This window comes from Martes martes (assembly GCF_963455335.1).
Source record: "Martes martes genome assembly, chromosome: 2".
Lineage (NCBI taxonomy): Eukaryota > Metazoa > Chordata > Mammalia > Carnivora > Mustelidae > Martes > Martes martes.
Genome location: NC_137889.1, coordinates 125,151,584 through 125,178,909, shown reverse-complemented (window position 1 = coordinate 125,178,909; position 27,326 = coordinate 125,151,584). Strand labels below are relative to the sequence as shown.

At 35.9% G+C, this 27,326-nt stretch overlaps 1 protein-coding gene across 1 annotated transcript; it reads right to left on the bottom strand.

The window, feature by feature from the left end:
• SLC25A31 (solute carrier family 25 member 31) lies at positions 1-26,588 on the bottom strand (the record flags this gene model as incomplete). Its single annotated transcript, XM_080830753.1, has 6 exons — positions 1-1,261; positions 5,933-6,058; positions 7,530-7,684; positions 10,504-10,621; positions 18,565-18,692; positions 26,345-26,588. The coding sequence occupies 6 exons, from the start codon at positions 26,586-26,588 to the stop codon at positions 1,061-1,063; spliced, it is 972 nt and encodes a 323-aa protein (XP_080686879.1). The 3' UTR covers positions 1-1,060.
• Between the last annotated feature and the right edge of the window lie 738 nt (positions 26,589-27,326).

Sequence of the window (27,326 nt, the reverse complement as noted above, 5' to 3'; positions counted from 1 at the left end):
CAAACCTTGCTGTGAGAACACAATGTTAAACTCACCAAAACATAAGAATATTTATACTTTTGCCACTGTGCACCAGAAGTTCAGCTGGCTCCATTTTTGTTCATTCACAGCCTCCAAAATCTCTCCCTATAGTTTATCCCCTCTAGTTTAACATTCCTTTACTCACTAAAATGTTAAAATCTTAGGGATTTCAAATGTACTATCTTCTACAACATTTCTGAAAAAACAAGACAGACTCTTGTATAAAGCCTTGGAAACCCTGTTTTCTGTCTTTAAGTCAATTCCGAATTCTGACAAAAATTTTGTTACTCTCTGCTTATTAATGAAGCTAGAATCAAGGAAAAAAGCTCATCTATAACAGTTTTAAATTTTATTATCAATACACAGCACACAAACTAATTTTCAAAGGTATATTTTTTGTTCCAAGATATATTCACATTAGTCAGATTTTTTTATTTTAAAGATAAAAGCAGACACACCGTTTTATATCTTTTCTTTTCCACCAACATGTTTATAGTGTTATAAAGTTATTAACTTTTTATGATCAGATCTATAATCTATGCTTATAACAGGTATATGATAACATAAACTACACATAGTAATACCTGAGCTGTCTTAATAGAGATGTTGTAGAAGAAAGTTTACTTCTGCCCATAAATATGATGACATCTCCTGATAAGCTTTTAAGAAATATTTGTCATATGATTTTAAAAGATGATAAGGCAGTTATATTAAGAGAAGAGCATTTAAAAAGAGTATACTTTCATTTTTTAGATTTTAGTATTATACATTTTAATTTTTCATTACAAAAGAAAAGGATTTTAAACTAATAGAAAGAACACATACTACTTAAAGGCAAATGTCTCATTAAGGTTTGAGTCTAAGTAGGAAGGAAACCCACATTTATCTGATTTTTAGTATTTAAAATCCTTGAAAAAGCATATGCTTTATTGTAAAATTAGCATTCTAAAATATACTGACAGTAGTAACACTCTACCAAATCGTACACAAATGGCAGCTATATAATTTGTATGTTTAACAAGTTAAGTACATGTGTTTCTTAATCTCCTGATGAACTACCTCCAATATCAATATTAAGGAATTCTTTAATTTTATCATATAGTACCAACACCAAAGCACCCCCTGTACCACGAAGGATATTGGAGAAGGCACCACGAAAAAAAGCACTGATTCCCTCATGTTGGTATATCTTCACAAAGCAGTCTAAAGTTCCTTTATATTGCCGTTCCACCTCACCACTCTATACAAAGGGAGACAAATAGTTTGCCGTTATTTTACTATCTTTCATCTTTTTTTAAAAAAATATTTTATTTATTTATTTGACAGGCAGATCACAAGCAGGCAGAGAGGCAGGCAGAGAGAGAAGGGAGGAAGCAGGCTCCCCGCTGAGCAGAGAGCCCGATGCGGGGCTCGATCCCAGGACCCTGGGATCATGACCTGAGCTGAAGGCAGAGGCTTTAACCCACTGAGCCACCCAGGCGCCACTACTATCTTTCATCTTTAGATTTTTTTCAGCACTAAGGACATATAAAATTAACACTGTGTTGAATAAGTATGTTGCATTAATGGGCATACATAGAATATTGTACCCAGTGGTTGAAGAATACTCATACTTCTCTGGCCCACCTAAAAACTGATCATATATTAGGCTTAGCAAATTTCAAAAGATGGTTATCACATACTATCATTTACCCTCTCACAACATTGCAGTTAAATGAGAAACTGACAGCCAAAAAGATAACTAGTAAACCATCAACTGTTCAGATACTAAGAAAAAGACATGTTAGAAGAGATTTAAAACCTAATAATAACCATAAAACTCCTTAATAAATTTGCAAGATGCAGCTTGAGTGGTAAATTATAAGAAAATTAATGACTTTGAAATATTAGAAAGGAAAAGCTGAAAATTAATGAGCAACCTGAACATTTTTAAACCAAAAGAAAGTAGAAATAAGAAAGTAGTCAGCAGAAATTATGGAATTAAGAAATGGGAAATAAACACAACAGAAAGCATGCAAAGTCAAAGTTAGTTATTTGAAATACCTTACTGACAAATTTCTAGAAACACTGTTTGAGGAAAAACAAGAAAATGTTCCAAAATTATTAGAAACATCAAAGGTATCATCACTGTAGATGATCCAGAGATTAAGATGACATTAACAACTTCATGATGCCTATTTTGAAAACTCAGAAGAAATGGACAAGTTCCTAAAAAAGTATAATTTACCAACAGAATAAAAAATAAAACATTAGAATAATATATGAAATTCACTTAATAAATCTAATCAGTTGTTGAAAATCCTCATATAGGAAACCATGTGTCCAGATAGCTTTATATGTGAGCTCTACTAAATATTCAATTTAATTCCAATCTTACAGAAGTTATTCTAGAGAAGAGAAAAAGTGGAAGATTCCACTATATATTTTATAAGGCTTGTATAACCTTGATACCAAAATTAGGCTAGGACAACACAGGAAGGAAAAATTATAAACTAAAGTCACTGAAACAATGCAAAACTCCTGAACAAAAACTAACCAATCAAACCCAGCTAAAAATACAAAATACAATACATAATGACTAAGCTGGGTTTATACTAGACATATATGGTTGGTTTAGCTTTGGAAAAGAGATAAATGTAATTTATTAACATATGGAAAAAGAAAAATGAAATCATCTCAAGATACAGAAAATCATCTCAACAGATATACAGAATCACCATCCATGATTAAAAACTGTTGTAACCCAAAACAGAAAGGAACAGTCGTAATATGATAAAGGATAACTACAAAAACCAGATAGCTAACATTAAATGATGTAACTTTGAAGGCATTCCTATTAAGACTAGCAAAAAGGTTGTTAGTTATTACTTCTTTAATACAATAACACTGAATCATAGGTCTCAGCCAGTGCAGAAAGGCAAGAAAAGGAAATAAAAGGTACAAGAATTGATAAGAGGAAAAAAACCTAGTATTACTCACAGATTATATACCTGTGTGTAAAAAACAACAACAACACACAATTTCAGAGTGCACCTATAGATTAGCTTTTGTACTTGGGTTTAACAAAGAAATGAAAATAGAAAAATTAAAGTACCATTATGGGTTTGCATTGTATCCCCCCAGAATTCATATATTGAAGTCCCAATCCCCAGCACCTCAGAATGTTACTATATTTGGAGACAGGGTATATATGTATGTATGTACATATGTATGTGTGTATATATGTATGTATTTACAGGTATTATTTGTTTCAGAGGTACAGGTCTATGATTCATCAGCCTTACATAATACCTAGTGCTCATTAGAACACATACCCTCCCGAATGTCCATCACCCAGTTACCCCATCCCTCTCCCCGTCTCCCCTCCAGAAACCCTTAGTTTGTTTCCTATGATTAAGAATCTCCTATGGTTTGTTGCCCTCTCTGGTTTTGTCTTGTTTCATTTTTTCCTCTCTTCCCCTATGATCCTCTGTCTTGTTTCAGTTTTCATAAATATCAGAGAGATCATATGATAATTGTCTTTCTCTGACTGACTTATTTCACTTAGCATAATACCCTCTAGTTCCATTCACATCGTTGTAAATGGCAAGATTTCATTTTTTTTTAAGATTTTATTTATTTGACAGACAGAGATCACGATTAGGCAGAGAGGCAGGGAGAGAGAGAGAGAGGAGGAAGCAGGCTCCCCGCTAAGCAGAGAGCCCAATGCGGGGCTCGATCCCAGGACCCCGGGATCATGACCTGAGCCGAAGGCAGAGGCTTTAACCCACTGAGCCACCCAGGTGCCCCAAGATTTCATTTTTGATGGCTGTGTAGTATTCCACTGTATATACGTATCACATCTTCTTTATCTACTCATCAGACAGGGTCTTTATAAAAGTAATTAAGATTAAATAATCTTGTTAGGGTAGGCCCTAATCCAATTTGGCTATCTTTATAAGAAGAGAAACAAAAAAAAGGACCATGGAAAGACACAAGGAGAAAGCTATCTACAAGCCAAGGAGAGAAGCCATCAGAAGAAATCAACCCTGCTGGACACCTTGACTCAGACTTCTAGCCTCCAGAACTGTGAGAAAAAAATTTCTGTTGCTGAAGCCACTCAGTCTCTGGTGTTTCATTATGGCAGTCCTAGTAATATACACATGTATCTAAAACCCCATACACTCAAAATTTTTTTCTGAATTATTTTGATAGTAAGTTACAGACTATCATGTTCCTTACCTTTAAATACTTCTGTGTGCATTTTCTAAAAATAAGATTATTTTCTTGCAAACCCAAAGTACAGTTAACAAAATCAGAAAATATAACATCAATACAGTACCATTCACCTAATCCACAGTCTGTATGCAAATTAATTTTCCATTTAAAAAGGTTTTTCAATGTATTAAACTAGAGCTAGATATAGATTAAGAGGAAACACACATATAAAAGGAGTAACTTTAAAAACAGTCTGTAAGTGAATAATATAATAGGTATGCTTTACCTTTTCATGTGGCCTACAGGGTTCTCCAGGACCAGTTTGTAGACATAAAATGAGGATGAGGATAATGATAGTAACTACACCTCATAGCATTGTTTTGAGAATTAAATGAGTTAAAGTGCAAAATGCTTAGGACAATATCTGGAACACAATAAGCATTATATTACTATTCTAGCTTTCTGGCCTCATTATTTCTATTTCCAATTGCCCTCACGAACCCTATCATCTGCTATTCAAACCGTATATCTACGTATGTTTTTTCCCCTCTGCTTAGAATATCCTCTCACTGTCTAAAGAAAAAATCTATTTATAGAGATTTAGCTCTCCAAGGGGCTACATCTGATCACTTTAAGCATTTAGGTATCCTTCTGTTGCATTCCTGGAACTTAGGCACAATTCTTGTTTTTTTTTTTTTTTTTTTTTTTTAAGATTTTATTTATTTATTTGATAGAGAGAGAAATCACAAGTAGGCAGAGAGGCAGGCAGACAGAGAGAAGGGGAAGCAGGCTCCCCGCTGAGCAGAAAGCCCGACATGGGGCTTGATCCCAGGACCCTGGGATCATGACCCGAGCCGAAGGCAGAGGCTTAAACCCACTGAGCCACCCAGGTGCCCCTGCACATTTCTATTTAAACCATTAACCATATGCATTCAGTGCTATGCTATGAATTTGGAAGCAGGTTCCACCTTATTTTTATTTGGGTTGTCATTACTTAGCATATATGAGGCACTTAAATATTTGCTGAATAAATGAATGTAACAAATAACATCAATGAAGACTGAATGTATCAAAATTTTGTTTCAGAGATTTATATTTATTTATTTTTAAAGATTTTATTTATTTGAGAGAGAAAGAGCAGGGAGGAGGGGCAGAGGAAGAGGGAAGGAGAGTCTTAAGCCCAACACCGAGCTCAAGCTCATGACCCTGAGATCAATACCTAAGCAGAAACAAAGAGTCAGACACTTAACCAGATACCACCCAGGCACCCCAGAGATTTATATTTAGAACACACAGAATTTTAAACAAGTTTTCATCCTTGGAATTAAAAATTATTTACTTTTGTTAAAATATATTACAACTAATAATGACATATGGCAGTGGCTTGTGACAGGGTTTGATCTACTTACTCTAATATTCATTTAGGATAGACACACTTTTCCCATCCCTGTCACCGCCCTCCACCTTTCAAACAATATGTTACAGGAGTGGAGGGCATTTCTATTCTGATAATAGAAGAAGAAGTAAGTTTTGCTGGATGATGGCTGTATTGGGATAGGAAACGATATAAGACAGAGCACAGTACACATTTATTTAAGTAAATAAAACAGATTACCTGCCTTTCAGCCAGAATTTCTCTAAAATTTGAATAAATTATACTTGAATATCAAGGATATTGGAAAATTCAATTAAACTCACAAATAATATAAAATACCTGCATCATCATGCGTCTTCTAACTGTGTCAAAAGGATAAGAAAGAATTCCAGAGCATGTGGTCACAACTTGAGCAATGAAAAAGGAGACAAGAAATGGGGTTTCCTTTGGTTTTGGTAATAAGCCCTAGAAAAGAAATCAACATGTCAAGTAACCATCTAAATTTCCAAAATATCTTAAATTCTTAAGTCAAAGGATAACTCCTATAATGAAAGAGGGTTCTATTATATTTAAAATGCAATAAAACACAGTTGGATTTAATGTGATAAGATTAAAACAGTATCAGGAGATCAATAAGAAAGAAATATGCCACACATGGCTTTACTTTAAAAGCATATCTGAAACAAGAAACCATACTTGCTATTACCAGAGATTTTTTATTAATGGCAAACAGTAGGGGAAATAGCTGCCAGTGACCAAACAAGTACTTAGCTCTTCTTCAGAGTTAAAAAATAATTAAATAATGCCTGATATTATCATTAACAGGTATTTAATAAACACCTTTAAAGCTCTAAGCTAGGGAAGAAACACTTCTAAATTTCATAACTACTACAGGTGATAATAAAGAAAAACAGAGGGAGGGCATACATAAAATTTTCCATAACTAAATAAACATACATAAGAACTTGTTAATTTCCATTAATCTGTCTCAAAAATACACAAGAAACTGAAAATAACATGCCCAGACCACAATAAAAATAATCCATAATTACATTCATACTAATGAGGGAAGGCCAAGACAATATGTAAAACATAAATTTCCCTCAAGTTTTAATCTTATCTAGTAAATAATACTAATATTAATTTCCCTGCTTCCTTTTGTAAGAGACTGTGAGCATGGGATTTTTGTTTGCCACTTAACACAAATTACTTAACTATTCCTAGGTTATCTTTAAAATGGAGATATTAAAAGCTATCCTAGGATATTGCTAGGAAGTATTTAACAAAGTTCCTAGAACTAAGTAGTAACTCAAAATATGGTAACCATTATTACAATTTTGCTCTTTCCTACTTTATGGAAATACTGTTAAAATCTGAAATGAAAAGGCAAATTGCAGAACAACCTGGAGAATACAATATAGAATCTAATAGAACCCAACTGATAAATGAGCTCTAGAAGCATTTATTACATTTAACTAATTAGTTATGCCTTGCCTACTTTTTAAAATGATGAGATGGTAAGCTGATTATTCTCATGTAAGAAAATGATAATGAAGTGAATGTAAAATCAGAAAAACTATTAGAAGATGCCTTTCTGTATGCTAAAGATTTGATTTAATTATGATATAAGGCTAATTAATTAGCACATTTTCTATTTGCAACATGATATATAGTGAGTCTATCAGTGGCAAACACACAAAAACTTAATGTTTGTGTTTATGCTTTATATCTAAAGTCAGATCCATAATAGAATTATAATTCAATAAGGTTATGGCAAAGTCACAATTAAAGAGATTCTATAATGTCTCTTATTTCATCATTTATTTTGATTTCTATAATTAAAAACAAAACTTCATAGCTGAACAAACTACTAGTTAAGACAATAAAAAGAAACAAACCATGTACTTAGTATATACCAGTTAAATCCCCAAATTACCTTAACTGTGTCATATGCTCCAAAATAGGAGGCTCGGTACACAATGATACCCTGAACTGAAACACCAAACCCTTGGTACAAACCAACAATTCCGTCTGATTTTGCTATTTTTATAATACAGTCACCTAAACCCTTGAATTGTCGCTCTTCAGGACCTAAAATAAAGCCATTTAAAATGTATTAGCAACATTATATACATTATATATCAGATAAACACTTTAATCAAAGTAAATTAATCTTACAGATTTAAAATATCTTCTTAAACTGCCATTTAGAAATTTTTCTAATAAAAATGGACACAAAATCCTCCCATTTCTTTAAAGAGCATTAAGGTTTCAAAAATATCTTAAAAAATTTTAACTGAAAATATTAATCTCTTATAAAAACAACCTAATTCAAGCAATTTGACTGGCTTAAAACATTTCAATAAAATTACCAGAAGCTACTAATTGGAATTCAGAAAATACTTGGGAATGAAAAATTCTATGACTTGCTTCAGCTGAAAGGCAGAAAGACAGACACAGTAAAAAGACAAAGTTAAAAACTACCGGTTATGAACACTGAGGAGGGTATCTGCTATGGTAAGTGTTGTGAAGTGTGTAAACCTGGCGATTCACAGACCTGTACCCCTGGGGCTAATAATACATTATATGTTAATAAAAATTAAAAATTAAAAAAAGGCTACCACCTTTAAGAATCATTAACATTTTAGATGAGTTATTATATTTTAATAGTGTTTGCTGGTTTTAATTTTATTTTCCCTTCACCTAGAACTCCTTGACAATATTTTAAAAATACTGTATATAAAATATAGTCTTCAAAATAAACTAAATTCTCCCAATTCTGAGAGAAAACTACAGAACTAGAAACAAGATACAGGAATTTTTGTCACTTTCTTAACAATAACAAGAAAATTTGAACTGCCAGTTGAACGTGTTAGATGGAACTCATTATTTTCATCTTTGCTCAAACTGCTATGACTTCTGAGGCATTTTTTCTAACCAACTTATCTAAAATTGATGTCACTCCCTGCTCCTAAATATTTTTGTATGTCATTTATTGCTAAATGACAGTATATTTTGGCCATTCATTCATTTTTTCATTACTTGTGTCTTCCCCTAGACCATAAAGTACCCGAGCCATGAGCTCCATGTTTTTTTTTTAATATTTTTAAAGATTTATTCATTTATTGATTTGACAGAGAGAGAGAGAGAGAGATCACAAGTAGGCAGAGAGGAAGGCAGAGAGAGAGGGGAAAAGCAGGCTCCTCGCCGAGCAGGGAGGCCAGTGCGGGGCTCGATCCCAGGACCCTGAGATCATGACCTGAGCCAAAGGCAGAGGTTTAATCCACTGAGCTCCATGTTTTATATGGGGTGTCTATGTGTATGTCTCTCATCTTATATCTGAGGCAGGCCTTGGTCCCAGCAGGGACTCAATAAGTATTTGTTGAATAAATCTCTGCTTTCTTAGGAAATTCCACTAAAATGGTAATAAAAGAACAAAACAGGTTTAAAGCCATACAGGCAAGAACAGTACATGGCAGAGAATGAAAACCACAAATTTTAGCAAAATGGAAAGGAGAAGGAGTAGTAACTCACCCAGAGCAGAACAAGCTGAAACCTATGTTCTTGCAGAGAGAAAAGCAAGCCATTTACTTAAAAATTAGAAGAACTAAGTATTGCTCTTTCAGGGCCGCCCGGGTGGCCCTGCGGGTTAAGTCTCTGCTTTTGGCTCAGGTCATGATCTCAGGGTCCTGGGATCAAGCCCCACATCGGGCTCCCTGCTCAGCAAGGAGCCTGCTTTCCCCTCTCTCTCTGTCTGCCCCTCTGCCTACTTGTGATCTCTCTCTGTCAAATAAATAAATAAAATCTTAAAAAAAAAAATATTGCTCTTGCAGTGAAAACAAAGTAGCATCTGGATGCTCCAAAACTCATCCTTGAGCTGCCAAGTGACTTACTCCTCTGCCATCCTCAGAACTGAACACAAGGCTCCAGACTGAAAGGGGCCAATTGAGCTACTTCCAAAATCGCTGAAAAAGCCTCACAAGATATATCATTGTGAAATGTCAAGATCATCAGGGACATAAGATAATTAAAAAGAAAAAAAAGTCACATACAAAAGAATTAGGAGTTAGAAGATCAGTTTCTTTTCTTTTTAATTTTATTTATCTGACAGAGAGAGAGAGAGAGATCACAAGCAGGCAGAGAGCCAGGAAGAGAGAGAGAGGGGGAAGCAGACTCCCCGCTGAGCAGAGAGCCCAATACGGCTTGATCCCAGGTCCCTGAAACCATGATCTGAGCCAAAGACAGAGGCTTAACCCACCCTCTCAGCCACCCAGGCACCCCAGGAGATCAGTTTCTTAAGAGCAGTATTAGAAACAAGAATCCAGAGAAACGCTTTCAAAATTGTGAAACAAAGTAACTTTAAAGTAGAATTTTACATATGGCCAAATATTAGTAAAAGGGTAAAACAGAGACATTTTTTAGACATGCAATATCTCAATGTATCTCCTATACAGTCTTCTCAAAAAGCTCAGAAAGCTATTAAAGAGCATAATCTACCAAAACAAGAGTATAACAAAAACACAGAAAGATGTGATACATAAAATAAGTACGGAGAGAGGCAAAGGGAATCTCCAGGATAAGAGCTGTATATGTAACCTAGAGAAGAGCCATAGTTGAAACAGGATAAGTTCAGGGAGGGATATAAGAGGTGGCTCTCTAGGAAAAAACTGGAAGTAAGTTAAAAGAAGTCTTTGCATTTGCTCTCTTGATATCACAGTGTTGGCCTTCCCCTTCCTTCTTTTGAGGGATAAGAAAAAAGTAGTAATCTTTAGTCCCAAGACTCTACCATTTAGTTGAGGGTAAGATTTTTAGAATTTATTTCATGCTGTCATTATAGCAAACTCTACAATAAATAATGCTTCACTCAAAACACAAAGAAGGGAGAGTTAGTATTTTTGAAAATTCTGTACCTTTTCCAATATCAGCACCTAATCGGGTTCGGGCAAAGTCTAGCGGATAAACTACACATAAGGATGTTGCTCCAGCAGCTCCACCAGAAGCCAGGTTTGCCAAAAACCACCTCCAGAACTGAAACACATTAATTAAAAAGTGGTTATTAAACTGTAGAATCTGTTTAAAATTCTTATATTTATGAAGGTTAAAAAGTCAGATTTATAAACTGCTCTTTTAAAGTAAACGTCTGTAATAATGTGTATCATATTGTCCAAAATATTTCCCTTCATGTCCATGAAGACTTTGTTTCTTTCCAGGCAGTCTGGGAGATACAGTTTAAGTGTTGATATAAAGAAATTCCAACATATTTTAATTGTCTCTAGCAAAAGTAGCCCAAATTAGCAAATAAGGCCACATATGATAATCATTTCTTTAGACTATATAAATTTTTTGTTAATACTCGTATTATGGTTAAAATGTCAGGGATCTATGGAGACTTTAGTTGTACCCTTTTTTTTTTTTTTGGTATGGGGCAATAATACTTCATAATGCTATAATTTTACTTTGCAATTTTAGTAGACATTTAAGCAGCTCAAAAAATATAGTATTTTCAGCTGCTAACATGAAAATTAGCAGAAATCAATTATAATATAGTTGAGCAGCAATGGATATTGGGGAGGGTATGTGCTATGATGAGTGCTGTGAAATGTGTAAACCTGGCGATTCACAGACCTGTACCCCTGGGGATAAAAATACATTATATGTTTATTAAAATTAAAAAATAAAAAATAAATTAAAAAAAATATAGTTGAGCAGCATGTAACTTAGGCCTTATTGATCTACTGGTTCACATGGATTGTTGAGGTTCTTTTTCATAAATATTTTAAATGTGCCCTGCTTGGTCCAATAAACTGCTTGTCAACATCTAGAGCTTATTGGAGAAGAATATTTGAATTGGAGTGGTTATAGAAAATCTAGGGTATAAGGCCACTGTATATATTAAATATAATATATTTAATATAAATATATTAAAATGAATAAATTCTAATCATGTTCAGTTTCTTGCTTTATTCTCTGGCCTTTATTTCTTTTTTTTCTTTAAAGACTTTATTTATGTATTTGACAGATGGAGATCACAAATAAGCAGGGGTGGGGGAAAGCAGGCTCCCCGCTGAGCAGAGAGCCCCCCTGAGATCATGACCTGAGCAGAAGGCAGAGGTTTAACCCACTGAACCACCCAGGCCCCTGGCCTTTATTTCTAACAATAGTTTTAAGTCTCAGATAGCTTTGGAACTCTCAATTTTCTCTTGACCTAGAAGGACTTTCCTAACTTTTTTAAACAAAAAGTTACTGATTTATACTCTAATTCAAATTCAACTTCTTCCATGAAACCTCTGATCTCTAAACCTACTCAAATCTATATGTAATCATCTCTTTCCATAAATACTTCAGTTCTCAAGAGAATTAGAAGTGAATCCTGTGACCAATATGTAAAATATGTCAACATGTTCTAGATTCTCAATTTAAATAGTATTTACAATCACTTCCTACTTTCATGTCTTATCTTACCTCATGCAGACCATAAATTTCTTAGAGTCAGGATTATTATTATTTAAGAGTTTTACTGAGATGTATTTATATACCATACAATTTACCAATGTAAATTTGCCATACAATCCAATGGATTGTTAAAATTTTCAGATTGTTCAACCATTAACAATTTCAAAACATTTTTATCAGATCCTCCCAAAAAGCCCTATACCCAATGGAGTGACCAGAAGTCACTCCACATCCCCCCATGCCCCTCAGTCTGAGGGTAACCATTAAGCCACCTACTGTCCCTATAGATTTGCCTATTATGGACATTTCCTACACATTGAATAACACAGTATGTAGTCTTTTGTGACTGACTTCTTTCTTTTAACATAATATTTTCAAGGTTCATCCATGTGGTAGCAGGTATTAGCATTTCATTTTTTAAAAAAGATTTTATTTGTTTATTTGACAGAGAGATAGAGAGCTCAAGTAGGCAGAGTGGCAGGCAGAGGGAGAGGGAGAAAGAGAGGCAGGCTCTCCAATGCAGGGCTCGATCCCCAGGACGCTGGGATCATGATCTGAGCCCAAGGGTAGCTGCTTAACTAACTGAGCCACCCAGGCACCCCCCCTTTTTTAATTGCCAATAAAATTCCATTATATGAAGTTACCACATGTTATTTGCCCATTCATCGGTTCATGGATATTTTGGTTGTTTGCACTTTTTTGAAGCCAAGATTCTTAATTCATCTGTTTATTTTACAAAACAAGTTATGGGCCTTGTCCAAAGTAATGGTAATGCATTCAATAAATATCTACTTAATGAGGTACAGGTAATCCCATGTATTGTCCTCAGACTATCATGGCTCCTTTTCAGTGAAACTCCTAGGTTTTGTATGGGTAGACATGTTTCATAATCACCCAGAGATAATTAGATCAGGAGATTGCATTTGACCCCAGGATAGCTAATCCATAATCTAGTAGATAATCTGTAACCTGGTAGAAAAAGATGAGTTGGACCAAAGTCTATTTCTTGGGAATTTAACTCTAAAATTCTATGCCAATTAGCAGTAAGGACAGAAATGGAAAAAGTATTAAACAATTATTTTTAGGTCTCAATCTTTTTTGAGACTGTTGCAATCAATAGATCCTCTTCCAATAAAAACCACATATGTATAAACACACTTTTAATAGTTTAAGGTATTCTTTAAACATTCATGGATCCCAGGAAGGCAGATCAGTGACTTTCTGGGTGGATTATCATATAATTTATTAATCAAACTATGACACTTTTGACAGTGGAAGTGGAGCTTTGGAAAAAATGACACAGGGAGGCAGAACATGTGTAAGTAGTATGGCCAACTTTCTGACCAAAGAAAGGACGAGGGAAGGAGGAAAGACTGAAGGGAGCAAGGAGAGGGAGACAAGAAGTATCTGTTGAATCATAATCTTGCAAGTGTTTGTATAACAAAAAAAATCTATCCCTTCAAAACTATGCTTGAAAATAAAACAGACCCAAAGGAGGTGGTACATCAGTATAAATGAGAGTTTCAATTATTGTAAGTCAGTAATTTCAGATATTACTATATCATAAAAGGAGAGGGCAAAGAGAAGAGTCAGGGAGGGAGAGGAGGTTGAAAGAATCTGAGGGTTTTGGAGGAAAATAATCCTGTTTATTTTGTAGACAAATAGATATCGTGTTAATGGACTCAATGATGCACTGAAGAACAAATGCTCTAGAAGCAAAATTGTTTCTAACAAAGTTTGTCTGGGCAGGAAAGAGCTAGAAGAAATTCTAGTCTTCCCTGTCAAGGGTTATATTGGAAGCTACTAAAAGGGGGCAGAGAAACATTTTGTGCCCAGGCTCAGCTAAGTTTCACTCAGTGTAGTCACCTCAGTTGACAGAGAAAGAGTCCAGTTGAAGGATCTGAGTTTGGGAGTTAGAAAGACCTGAACAAACGGTTTGGACAAGTGCTCTCACCTCTGAGTCTTGCTTTCCTTAGCTTTACATCTAAGATAAAAATAACTACCTCAAAGAGTGAGGTGAAAATTCAGTGAAACAGTATATAGTAGGCATATAGCTCCCATCATGGTTGTTGTTGTTATTATTATTATTTAAAGTAATAATGGAGCTGGAAGTGGAGCCCAACATGGGGCTTGAACTTACAACTTTAAGATCAGGACTTGAGCCAAGATTAAGAGTTTGATGCTTAACTGACTGAACCACCCAGACACTCCCCCACCATGGTTATTTTTTTAAAATTTCTTATTTTTAAATAATTGCAGATTCACATGCATCTAAGAAGTGATACAGAGAGAGTCTATAAACCCTTCAACTGATTTCTCCTAATATCTAGCATAACTATAGTAGAGGAAATCAACACTGATAAAAACTTATTCAGATTTCACCAGTTTTACGTCTATTCGTTTGTGTGTGTGTTTAAATATATGCAGTTTTATCACATATGCAGAAACATGTGACCACTGCCACAGTCAATAGTTCCATGATAAAGATCTCTCGATGCTACCCTTTTAAAGCCATAACCACTTCCCTCTCTTCTGCCAACCAGTACATTATTTTTATCTCAATGATTTTAACATTTCAAGAATGTTACATAAATGAAATCAGAAAGTAAATTTTGAGATTGAGTTTTTTTCACTTAGCTTCCAAAGTTGCTACATGTTATAAAGTTTGTTCTTTAAAAAATTATAAAATATACATAACATAAAACTTACCATTTTAGTCTTTAAAAAAAACATTTATTTATTTGAGAGAAAAAGCATGCAGGGGAAGGGGTAAGGGGAGAGGGAGAGAGAGAATCTCAAGCAGACTCCCCGCTGAACATGGAGCCCAACCTGGGGCTCTACCTTAGGACCCTGAAATCATGACCTGAGCAGAAACCAGGAGTCAGGCACTTAACTCACTGAGTCACCCAAGTGCCCCTGACTTTAGCCATTTTTAAGTGTATAATTCAGTGATACTAAGTACATTCACAATAACATAAAAATATCATTCTTCTTGGGGTGCCTGGGTGGTTCAGTCAGTTAAGCACCTGACATTGGCTCAGGTTATGATATTGGATCTCTGGGATCGAGCCCTAAGTTGGGCTGCCCACTCATGGGAAGTCTTCTTGTCCCTCTGCTCCTCCCCCGTTTGTGCTCTCTCTCAAATAATGAAATAAAATAATTTTAAAAAACCCCAACACATCACTACTCTCTACTTCCAAACCTCATCATCCCAAATAGAAACCCTGTACCCATTAGATAAAACTCCCTGTCTTTCTTCCTCTTAGCCTCTTACTCTATTTTTTGTCTCTATGAATTTGCCTGTTCTAGATACCTAAGTGGGATCATACAATATTTGTTTTATCACAAGTTTGTTCCTCTTTATTGCTGAAAAGTATTCCATGGTGAGATGCACCATAGTTCAACCATTCATCTGTTGGAAGATATCTGGGTTATTTCCAGATTTTGGCCTATTATGAAACAAGCTTCTACAAATACTGTGCACACTGGTTTTTCTGTGAATGTAAGTTTTCATTCTCTGGGATAATGCCCAAAAGTATAACTGCTGGGCTATATAGTAAGCACACATCTAGTTTATAAGAAACTCTCATCCTCTCTTCTAGAGTAGCAATTATCATTTTATATTTTCACCAGTAATATATAAACAGTGAATCTTGGAACACTAAAAAAAAAAATAAAAAATAAAATTCAAAAAAAAAAAGAGAGAGAGAGAGAGAATAATCTAGCTTCTCTACATCCTCACCAACATTTGGTATTGTCACTATTTTAGCCGTTCTGATGTGTGGGCAATAATATCTCATTGTAGTAGATCAATAACTGTTTTTTTTAAAGATTTTATTTATTTGACACAGAGAGATCACAAGTAGACAGAGAGGCAGAAGAGAGAGAGGGGGGGAAGCAGGCTCCCTGCTAAACAGAGAGCCCGATGCGGGGCTTGATCCCAGGACCCTGAGATCATGACCTGAGCTGAAGGCAGAGGCTTAACACACTGAGCCACCCAGGCGCCCCTAGATCAATCACTTTTAAATTCACATACTATATTTGTTTTTTCTACCTTCCTTGCTTTTTTTAAGATAAGGTAAGAAACCAAAATTTTGATTTTTCTTTTTTTAGTTCTTTTTCTTCACTTTAGGGAGGTAGACAAAGATGAGATAAAATTTGGATGTCCAAAGTCAGAAATAAAAGGGTCATTAATATCCAGATTTAGTAAATAGTATATATTTAAATATTACATTACTTGTGACTGAATACCCTTACATTCTAAATAACATAGGATGTTTTCATAGGAATACTAAAGATGTTTTTACCTCAGGCTCTACTAATTTGAAATTTATTACAGACACTTAGCAAGGATCAAAGTCAACTTTAAAACTTTTAGAGCATGTTATTTATACTGTTAGGAATGGATCAGTAATACAAATATTCTGGTTAACTCAGGAGTTAATTTCTCCATTTGGCTCAGTCTTCTAGAAATTATCTTTTTGGGGAAGTGGGGTGGAAAGTGTTCAGTAGAGTTAAATCAGCAGGCCTGCATTGCCAAACCCTTCATATACTGAGATCTTCACGACCTGCCCTGACAAGTTCCTTCAAGATAATGTCTAAGCCCTTGGAATATCCTCCTTGGTAAGAGTCTCTTCATATGCTGGAGGCTTTGGGCCACACCAGACAGTTTATGCTAACATAAGAATTTATGGTGAACACCTGTTTTTGTATGGTTGGAACAGTGGGCTAACATACCAGTTTTATCTCCTGGTTTAGGCGGCGGTGGCTAGAGTCTGAGTAGCTAGGACAGTCACATTTCAACTAACTTCCAAAGAACTCCAGACACCAGTGTTCAAGTGAATAATGCTGTTTGGCAACACATCATATGTATTCTCACACATCACTGCTGGGAGAATTAAGCGCTGTCCATGTGACTCTACTAGGAGAAGATAACTAGAAGCTTACATCTAGTTTCCCCTGGACTCTGTCCCTATGTGGTTCTTCCCTTTGCTGATTTTAATCTATAGTTTTTGGCTGTAAAAAACCATGAATGTAGTAGCTTTTCTGAGTTCTTTGAGTCCTAGTGAATCATTGAACATGAAGTTGATCTTGGGGACCTCTGATTTTTAGGTCTCAGTTTTCAGACTGTTGCAAGCAATAGATCCTCTTCCAATAAAAACCACATATGTATAAACATACTTTTAGTGGCTTAAGGTATTCCTTAAACATTCATAGATACCAGGAAGGCAGATCAATGACTTTCTGGGTAGATTATCATATAATTTATTATTCAAACCATGACACTTCTGACAGTGGAAGTGCGGCTGAGTCAAGAAAAGTTCCAATTATTACAGCTGTCAACTACAAAACACAGGAATATTTTCCCAAGTGCCTCCCATAAAGCACAGTAGTATGATAAGCACTTTATAAGTAATCTCATCTAAACGTCGTCAGCTTTTTTCAGATGAGAAAACTAAGAATCACAGAAGTAACTTTTCCAAAAATTCACACAGCTAAATAACAGAGCACCAAGATCCAAATCCAGATCTAAGTCTAAAGAATTTTCTTCATTACCTTTATATCTCCCACTCCCAAAATAGACAGTGCAAATTATTCATTAAACATTTGTTAATGAAATATAAATGGTGAGGGATGCCTGGGTGGCTCAGTCGGTTAAGGGTCTGCCTTCGGTTCAGGTCATGATCCTAGGATTCCGGGATCCAACCCTACCTCAGGCTCCTTGCTCAGCAGGAAGCCTGCTTCTCTCTCTCATTCTGCCTGCTGCTCCTCCTGCTTGTGTTGTCTTCTCTCTCTCAAATAAATAAATAAATAAATAAATCTTTAAAAAAAAAAAAAGAAATATAAATTGTGAAAAAATGGGAATAAGGGATATGAAAAGAAATTTAAAAAGGCAGCAACAAAGGAATGTTCCACAAATAGCTGCTTTTATAAAAAACCTCCTAGGAAAGCTCAATTGGTTGTTTGGCTTGTTGGGGGAAAGAGAAAGGATAAAGGGGAAGAGAGACTTTATAAGGGTAAAAGGACGACCTTAAGAGTGAAGTAGGTGGTATAGTGTGTATGGAGGCAACAAAACAAATAGAAATCTAAACAAATGACATATAGTTCATACAAATAGGAAATTCTGAAATTGAAATTCTGTAATCAAGGGAGTGATTACCTTGAAAAGAGAAAGTACTTTTTCAATTAAAAAAAAATCCTCCAACTTCAATTTGTTGCTTTTCTATTGTTTGATTTGATATTCCTATGCACTTTTAATCTCACCTAAATAGAGCCTTAGTCATAAAAATGAAACAATGTACTTCTTTAGGAAATTAATCACCTCAGATATATAGGAATACAGATCTCTTGATTGCTTTTTTTGAGCTCCCCTAGTATAGAAGAAGAGTGATTATAACATGTATATGTTTTAATTATTATTTCTTCTACCACTTAGAACCTCCTCCCAAATAAAACATCATAGGCTAAGGCAAATTCAACTATTCCTTAGAAAATAATAGATATTAAAATGTACTTACCTGCTTTTCTTTATTAACTCCAGACATGAAAAGTTGTTTGTATTTGTCCTTAAACGCAAAATTAAGAGCTTGTGTTGGAAAATATCGGATAACATTGGCCAAATTGCCACGCCAAAAACTGAAGAAACCTGCCAAAAAAACACATTAAATACAAACTTGTATTGTTATTTTAAAAATTCCCATAGTTTTAACAAACTTAGTTATTTGAACTATCTAAAACTTACACTCTTTCTCATGAGAAAAATTAAGTCTACATGTGAATCCACTGAAGAAAAAAGGCAGTGTTAACTCCATGTACCCCATTTCAATTTTGTTAATTTCCAGTAAAAAGCCTTAAATACCTTTAAATCTATGGAATGTATCATCATTTGAATAAGGCTTTTTACTAGGTAGAAAAACAGAGCTTGCTGAAGCTAGTAATCCTTACCCTCATTTCCAAATCAGGATATGCAGCTTCTATGGTTAAAACAAAATTGGTTTGTATATATACTTATGAGAATGAGAAAGCATTAAGAATCTAAAGTGGGGGTGCCTGGGTGGCTCAGTCGGTTCAGTGTCTGATTCTTGATTTTGGCTCAGGTTTTGATCTAAGGGTTCTGAGATCGAGCTGTGCATGGGGCTCTGTGTTGGGTGCAGAGCCTGCTTAAGCCTCTCTCTCTCTCTCCACCCCTGTCCCCCCCACCCCACAAAATGGAGTCTAAAGTATACTTACCTTTACCTTCTGGAACCTAGCCAGAAAAGAGATCAATTTACAATTCAAGGCATTCTCCAGAGGCCTGATGGAGAGATTGAAGAAAACTTTTCAGGTCAATAATCTTCCCACTTCAAATCTCCATGGATTGACCAATCCTTAAAATTCAGTCATTGTGTTACCCCTGTAATTCAGAGCTACCTTTATAATCTTTATAATTGAGCTGCCCTAGAATACAATAGGCTATCTCCTCAGCAGCCATAGTTGTTTCTACTATATTGCAAATAATCCAATGGTTTGATCTGGCTACTCTAGTCCCAACCTGGAGAATACCCAGAATCAGTCTTCTGATAATAAAAATTCAAAGGAAAATAATCTCAGTTGACTGGGCTGATGCTCAGAAACTGAAAGTTTTATTTAACAAATAATTTTTTGGGGGGAGAATACAGAATCTCTGTGAATCCCAAACTGCATGTAAAGCAATTGCACAAAGATAATTTTTTTAAAGATTTTACTTATTTATTTGACAGAGAGAGATCACAAGTAGGCAGAGAGGCAGACAGAGAGAGAGGGGGAAGAAGGCTCCCTGCTGAGCAGAGAGCCCGATGAGGGGCTCCATCCCAGGACCCTGGGATCATGACCTGAGCCAAAGGCAGAGGCTTTAACCCACTGAGCCACCCAGGTGCCCTTGCACAAAGATAATTAAGGAGCATATTTAATAGCCAAGAAATAATCTCAGTACTCACAACTGATTCAGTTTTTACTAGGACATGTAATGCTAGATGCTACCATTTCCCGAGTGTTTAGTATGTGCCAGGCACTGGCCAAAGGTTGTATATTTCATTTAATCACTACGTTATGCTTACGATGTAGGTTCTCCTATACTACCCATATTATACATGTACAAACTGAAATTTTAAAAGTTTAAAGACTGTCTACAGACATGGTTAATAAATAGCCAACCAGGATTTAGTCAGGTCTTGTGTCTAGCAACAAAACTCTATTCCAGGTTTGGGTTTCTGAAGAAATAAATCTTAAAAAGTTTTAAGGTTATTAAAGTGTGGTAAATAAAGCTCTTTTAAAAAAAGAAAATGGATTATTATAAAACTTTGGAGGCAATATTAACAAAAATGACAATACTAAATTCTAGGAACTTCTTTTTATTCATTTAATCTTCATAATCTCCCATGAGGAAAGTATTATTCATCTCTCCATTTTAAAGATGGGGGAATGAGTTAAAAAAGAACTTCTAAGGCAGTCGGAAGTTAAGTTACTGGCCCAAGGTCACTTAGAAAATTGTAGCTCTGGAATTCAAACCCAAGCAATCTGGCTCAATAATTTAGTCCCATATCTACAATACTTTTCCATATGTACTTGAGTCAAGTGAATACTTTCTATACTAAGAAAGGTCAACTCTTTTTCTTTAATGGAAGCAAAATAAAGATCTTAAAACAGGAGAAATGTAAGCTAATTATAGAAGAATATTTCTTGCTAGTTATGGCTACATTGAATTATTGAGGGAGATCAGTGAATCTAATTTTTGGAGGTATTTTTAGTGATTTTTAAATTCTTTCTTATTAATGAAAACATTTAAGAAAACATTTGTATTTTCTTAGAGGTTAGACCTCCAAAAGAGAAATACAGAGAATGAAATATGACTACGTGTAAATGATACTGAAGAATGATTTGATTTTCTAGACCACAGTTTATAGTAACACAACGACATTGTTCTCTGGCAGAAAACAATGTCAATTTTAAAAGGATGAAAAAGAACATATTGCCTGGAAAATTGCCAATATGATCAAATGGGATTTAAGTTGAAAAAAAAAATCATTTGTTTAAAAAATATAAACAGTTTAGAAAAAGTGTCATGTTATCAAAAGATATTACAATTTCCATTTTATACATGACTTTTAAATATAGTCATTTTGGAAATGGCTCACTCAGCTGAATGCTACTGAGATATTATGGGCTTCAGATTATGAGTTATTAGTAATAATTCTATAATCATGATTACAGTCTAAATTAGTATTTATTTCACAAAAAGAGTGTCATATGGGGTACAGGGGTGGCTCTGTCAGTTAAGCATCTGACTCTTGATTTTAGCTCAGGTCATAATCTTAGGGTTAGGGTTGTAAGATCCAGCTCCCCATCAGGCTCCATGCTCCACAGGGAGTCTGAGATTTTCTTTCTCACTCTGCTCCTCCCTACCAAGCATGCTCGCTTTCTCTTTCTCTCTCTCAAATAACTAAATAAATCTGTAAAAGAAACAAGTCTCATATATAAAGCATTAAAAAGATTTGTAACTTTGGCTAATGAATTAAATATAAGGAAAGATTTTGATGACAAAGTCATCTGAAAACTAACACAAGACCATGACAGAATGCTGGATTTATGAGTCAAGGGGTTTGCTAGAGTTGGCTGAAGAACATATTCTTTTTTAGCAAAAATGCATTTGCATGAAAAAAAAAAAACTAAAAAATTCATCAAAACAAATGTCAACGTCTCAATGAAAATCTAGAAACAAATAAATCCCTATAACAGGAAAACTGATTTGTCTTAATGGGTTATATCTGAAAAGTATAATCTCACATACATAAAATACTTTTGCATATATTTCAAAGAATTTATGGATTCCCTGAAGCTTCAGTGTCAGGTTACGAACTACTCTTTTGGGGGACCTGGGTGGCTCAGTTGGTTAAGCTTCTGCCTTCTGCTCAGGTCCTGGGATCAAGCCCCATGATGGGCTTCCTGCTCAGTAGATAGGCCTGCTTCTCCCTCTTTCTCTGTCCTCTCCCCACCCCACTGCTTATGCTTGCTCTCAAATAATAAAATCCTAAAAAAAAAAAAAAAAAACCACCTTTTAATTTTACCCTTATATACATTTTCTACTATACTTTACTCTATCATGCACATTTGTAAAATACACCCAAAAGAGAAATTAAAGGATGAAATAAAGATTTTTCACTTCAAAACCTCTTATTTGGTACCTAGTATGTAGCCGACTACATGGGGATAGCATTGGGAATAAATTTCATGGTCTTATGGAGCTTATATTTTGAGGGAGAAGGACCAGGGAGACAGACAACGAATAAATAAATATGTCTAGTGGCTAGTATACAGAGATGGAGGAATGAGGAAAAGCTATTTAGACATGATGGTTGGGAAAAACTTCTGGCTAGGAGATATCAGCGCCTAACTTAGCATTCATTAGAACAATTAAGCAATCTTTTTAGATATCTTACTAATCATGATGTTTTCATACCATCATTTGTTATGTATCTCAAGGCACTCTTAGGATAATGTTCATTCTTAAGAACAGTATACATAAAGCTATATTCCAAATAGTCTTCTTGATAATTTCAAATATTCAAATAGTCTTGTCTCTATAAATCGAATTGAGCAAACATAAACTATGTTTATTATATAATAATTGAGGAAGGATACCTCTCATCCCCTCTCCGGTGTATAATTCATATTTTTTTCCAGAATGCCTTAGTGTCCTGTGCTATATAATTCACATTTGGCCCAGCATAGGTGCCAGTGCCAACTCATATACCAAATATCATAAAGTTTATTTTCCCATTTTATTTAAAGTGAATGCCTAATACTTTCTTTTCATACCCCAAGACACTGTTTTTAAGATATAAAAACCACATGGTCAGAAACTCCTAAAAGAGAAAAGAGTTCTGGTAGGTGCTTAAAAATGAACTGCATAGATCATATCTTTAAAAGATTAGGTTTACAATATATTAAATAAAACAATTATTTTAATTTAGAATATGCTTACATATATGCATATTGTGCCCAGTGAAAAATTATTGCATAGACACCAAAATGTTAACTGTGGTGATTTTAGTAGTCATTTGTTTTACTTTGTACTTCTTTATATTTTTAACTTCCCATAATAAACATGCTTTATTTGTATAATAACGGTTTAAACAGAAATTCAATGCACACAAAGTTGGAAGGTCCTACAACCAACTAAAGAATAGAATAAATCTTTAAGAATACCATCAGCCAAGTTAAATCCAGAAGCTTTTATAAGCCAAAGAAATCCTATAAGAAGTATGAAAAGTACCCAAAGAGATGTTTAATGCTAAGTTCAAAGCTTTAAAATGATGAGATCTGTCTTTAGGGTACAAACAAAGCAGAGATAAGTTAAGAAGACAGTGTGAGAGCACCTACTTGTGCCTAATGAGTTCATGTCCCTCAGGTTCATTTCATGCTGTCTAAAGAAAATTTATCAGTAAAATTAGAGCAAACATGAAACACAAAAGAAACTTCAGAACATTTGAGATGAGGATGTGTCTTGATTTTCAAAAAAGCGACAGAAAGTAAATTCCAGAAAATAACAATTTCAGAACTTGATTGCCTAGTACAGTTCCAGTGATTTAACACAGTGATTCTCAAACTTAGCAGACTCAAGTCCGCTACACAGAATACATATTTTACAATACTTCCTTTACTATCTAGAAACAGAATTCAAAGACTGTGACCTCTTCAACAATTTTTTACAAATCCATATAATGCCCTCTCTACTATATAGGAAGAGAAAATAAAGACATTTTGAATAAAATAGGTATTTTAATTAGTAAATTGGTGAAGTATGAACACACCATAGACAAAACAGGCAGATGTTTGCTTCTACTTAATAACGAATGTTATACTTAAGATACATTTACATTTCTTTTAAAGGGCTTAATAAATATATTTGTGCATATACGTGTGCAACCATCATGAATTCAAGAGTAAAGTGGTGACCAAATATAAAAGAAGAATTGGTGAGTTTTCCCAATAGTGAACAATTCTCAGTATAATTTTTTTTATTGGGGGGGGGGGGAGGAGGGCAGAGGAAGTGGGAGAGAGAGAATCTTAAGCAGGCTCCATGCCCACCTGGTACAGAGCCCCACACAGAGCCTGAGGCAGGGCTCCAACTCAACCCTGAAATCATGACCTGAGTCAAAATGAAGAGTCGGACACTTCACCAACTGAGTATTCCCTCTATTCACATGGTAACTGCATTTCTGGAATCCGTGAACATAGAAACAATGTTCCAGATAGTTTGTGTTTATAAGCAAATCAAAGTTAGGTTCTAGGCTTAGAAAATCATAAACAGGTTTTACTGCTACAAGAATGTCCAGAGGAGAACTGAGTCATTCAGGTTGTAGAATAAATGTTTGTTGTGTAAGACTGGCCATGTACAGCAGCAGGATGTTTATCATCCCTGGCTTTTACCTTTTACATAATTGGAATTAGGGATTACAACCTTCTATCTTCGTGCTAAGCAAAAAATTCCCTACAAGATTGTAAAATATACCCCTAGATGGCAATATTATTCCTGTTGTGAATTCTAATCTCTTAGCACAAAGCCTGGTCTATAAGAATAGAAAACATCTTAAAGTTCTGCCTATAATCATCTCATTGGAAGGTAAAGAAAACAAGGACTGGAATACTATTCAAAATAATCTCAATTTACAAGAGTCATATTGAATATATATAGGTTTAAATATCATTTAAAACACTTAAAATATAAAATAAATTAGTGCTGATCAGCACAATCTGAGCAGGGTATTTAACCTTACCTTACTAAATATTTAAACCAGATTAGCTAATTAATAGAGTCCCTTACTTCTCTGAAGAGGTCTTAGAATGTCAGGCAAGAAGAGATAGGTTCCCACTTTTCCTTTAAAACCCCTGAGGGAAATGGGAAGCTTACTCTGATAAAACAAACGGGAGTAGAGAAATGTGAAGCACAATGAAAGATTTGAGCTCAGCTCCCCAGTGGGCATTCTAAATTTATGGCTTAGATGATGCCTTAAAAGTCACACTCAAGGGCACCTGAGTGGCTCAGTCTATTAAGTGTCTGCCTCTGGCTCAGGTCATGAATCCAGGGTCCTGGAATAGGGTCCTACATCCGGCTCCTTGCTCAGCAAGAAGCCTGCTTCTCCCTCCACCTGCCATTCCCCCTGCTTGTGCTCTTGCTCTCTCTCTCTCTCAAATAAATAAAATCTTAAAAAAAAAAGTTACACTCCACCCTAAATACTACACTCAACAGCTCAAGAGGAGTTGTAAGTACATCCCTAGGGAAAGAATGCTTTTCTCATGGAAGAGCAACCATTGACTTCGGAGTGGAAGAAAAGGATGGCACTGGAGTTGAAACCACTTCACATCTCATTCAGAATACACAATAAATAGACCTACTTCCTTTTTAAAGTTTATATAGAGTTTTCAACTGAATACAACTACATGGGTCAATTATAGAAAATTGTTGGGAAATTTATCCTCTTACCTACTTAGCTAACTTAGGAGCCATTCTGTAACAGGAGAATATTTAATGGTTAACAAAGCACTTTCATTATTTATTCCTTGAAATCATTTCAATAATACTGGAAAAACTCTCCACAATGAAAAAATACGAACATTTTAATTAATGCAGGGCTGATGCAAAATACTACTGTCTTTATTTAAAATTTTGATGTTTTGCTCACCTTGGATTTTTCGCATTTTGATTTATATCATTTGTCTTTTTGAGTTTTGGGGGGTCCTCCACAAATTTGTGCAGGGGTGAATGCCCCTCTTTAGTTTCTGCCCTGGTCTTCAGTAGTTCTCAAGAATAAACAGAATCTCTTTCACTGAGTAGGAACTAGAGTACTCGGAGGCTCCGATGCTTCCATATTTGGGGTACTTCTCTTAAAAGTACTATTTCAACAAAAACTTAAGCACCTTAAAGCACCTGTTAACATACAGCAAATTACCTAATGGCATCTCCCTCAATCCTGGGAGGTCAACCACTTTCCTTCTGAGCCAGGCACAACTGCACGAAGGTGTAAATCCTGATGTTGAGGAGAAACTTAAGAGAACGTGGTGGCCTCTCCTACTCAGGACTGACCACGTGGTAGGCCTTCTCCGCTCGGGGAAGTGTAGCCTCTTAAGACTGGTTAAGACACTGACTTCTCAACGGAGAAGAAATAAACTCCTCACCGACCGAAGTGGCTGCGGTGCGGTCCATCCCCTCTCGCTCCACCCCCGTTTCTGGGTCGCTGACCTAGAACGGGTAAGGCTGGCACCATAGGCGCCGGTACGCACCTTGCTCTCGGGGAATCCGCACGAAGCAGTCCACCATGCCTTTGTACTGCGCCTCGGCACTGATCTGCTTGGAAGACGCCTGCACCTGCAGCAGCAGCTTCACCCGCTCAATGGGGGCCACCGCGGTCTTGGACACAGCCGCTGCGACCCCGCCTGCCAGCAGGTCCTTCCCGAAGGATGCGGGGTCAAAGAGACGCTTTTCCGACTTCTTCTCTTGCTTCTTCTTCGGAGATTCACGCTGCATGGTGGGATGATGGAGGTTAAAAACAGGCAGCAGCTGTGGCAAAACAAGCCTGAGAAGGACGACGAAAGGAAACAGAAAACCGCTTCGGCGTCCTCCTGGCGGGAAAGCAGCGCTCAGGATGCCGGGATATCAGCGTGCAGGGCCTGGGTTCCCGGAGCTGCGCAGGCGCCTCCAACCGCCTCCCGCCTTCCGGCACCAGCCACGTGACTCCCGAGTTCTGCGGTGATCAACCGCGATGTGGGCTTTCCCTGCTGCCTGCAGGGTGGGCAGACAGGCCGGCCGTGGGGACTGAATCGCAGAGGTGCAGGAAGGGAGCCGCGAGAGCTAGTCCAGTAACAGGATATTTAGGAGCACAAACTGTAATAGAGTAGTTAACCAACCGCGTGGGTTAGCCAAGTTTAGTTTTAGTTCCCAGGGTTATCCTTCCATTTTCTCTTACAAATCCATTCCATTTCTGCTCCTTTAATTAGGCAGGGATTGTTTATCCAGTCATGTTTACAGTCTGCCTTTGCTCATAGCACCCCAATAGCTTAATTTAACATGTTCCTCTTTCTTCTGTATTTTATTCAAATTGGTTGTTTTATGTGGAGCGGAGGTTCTCAAGACTAACCAAAGGGGACAGGGATATGCTGTTTTAACTAGTGCTTGGGCTTAGGGATTCTAATGCGCAAGGCTGAGAACCAATGACCTGTTCTAGAACAGTGCTTCACAACCTTTTTAAGACCCCTTTTCACTCTT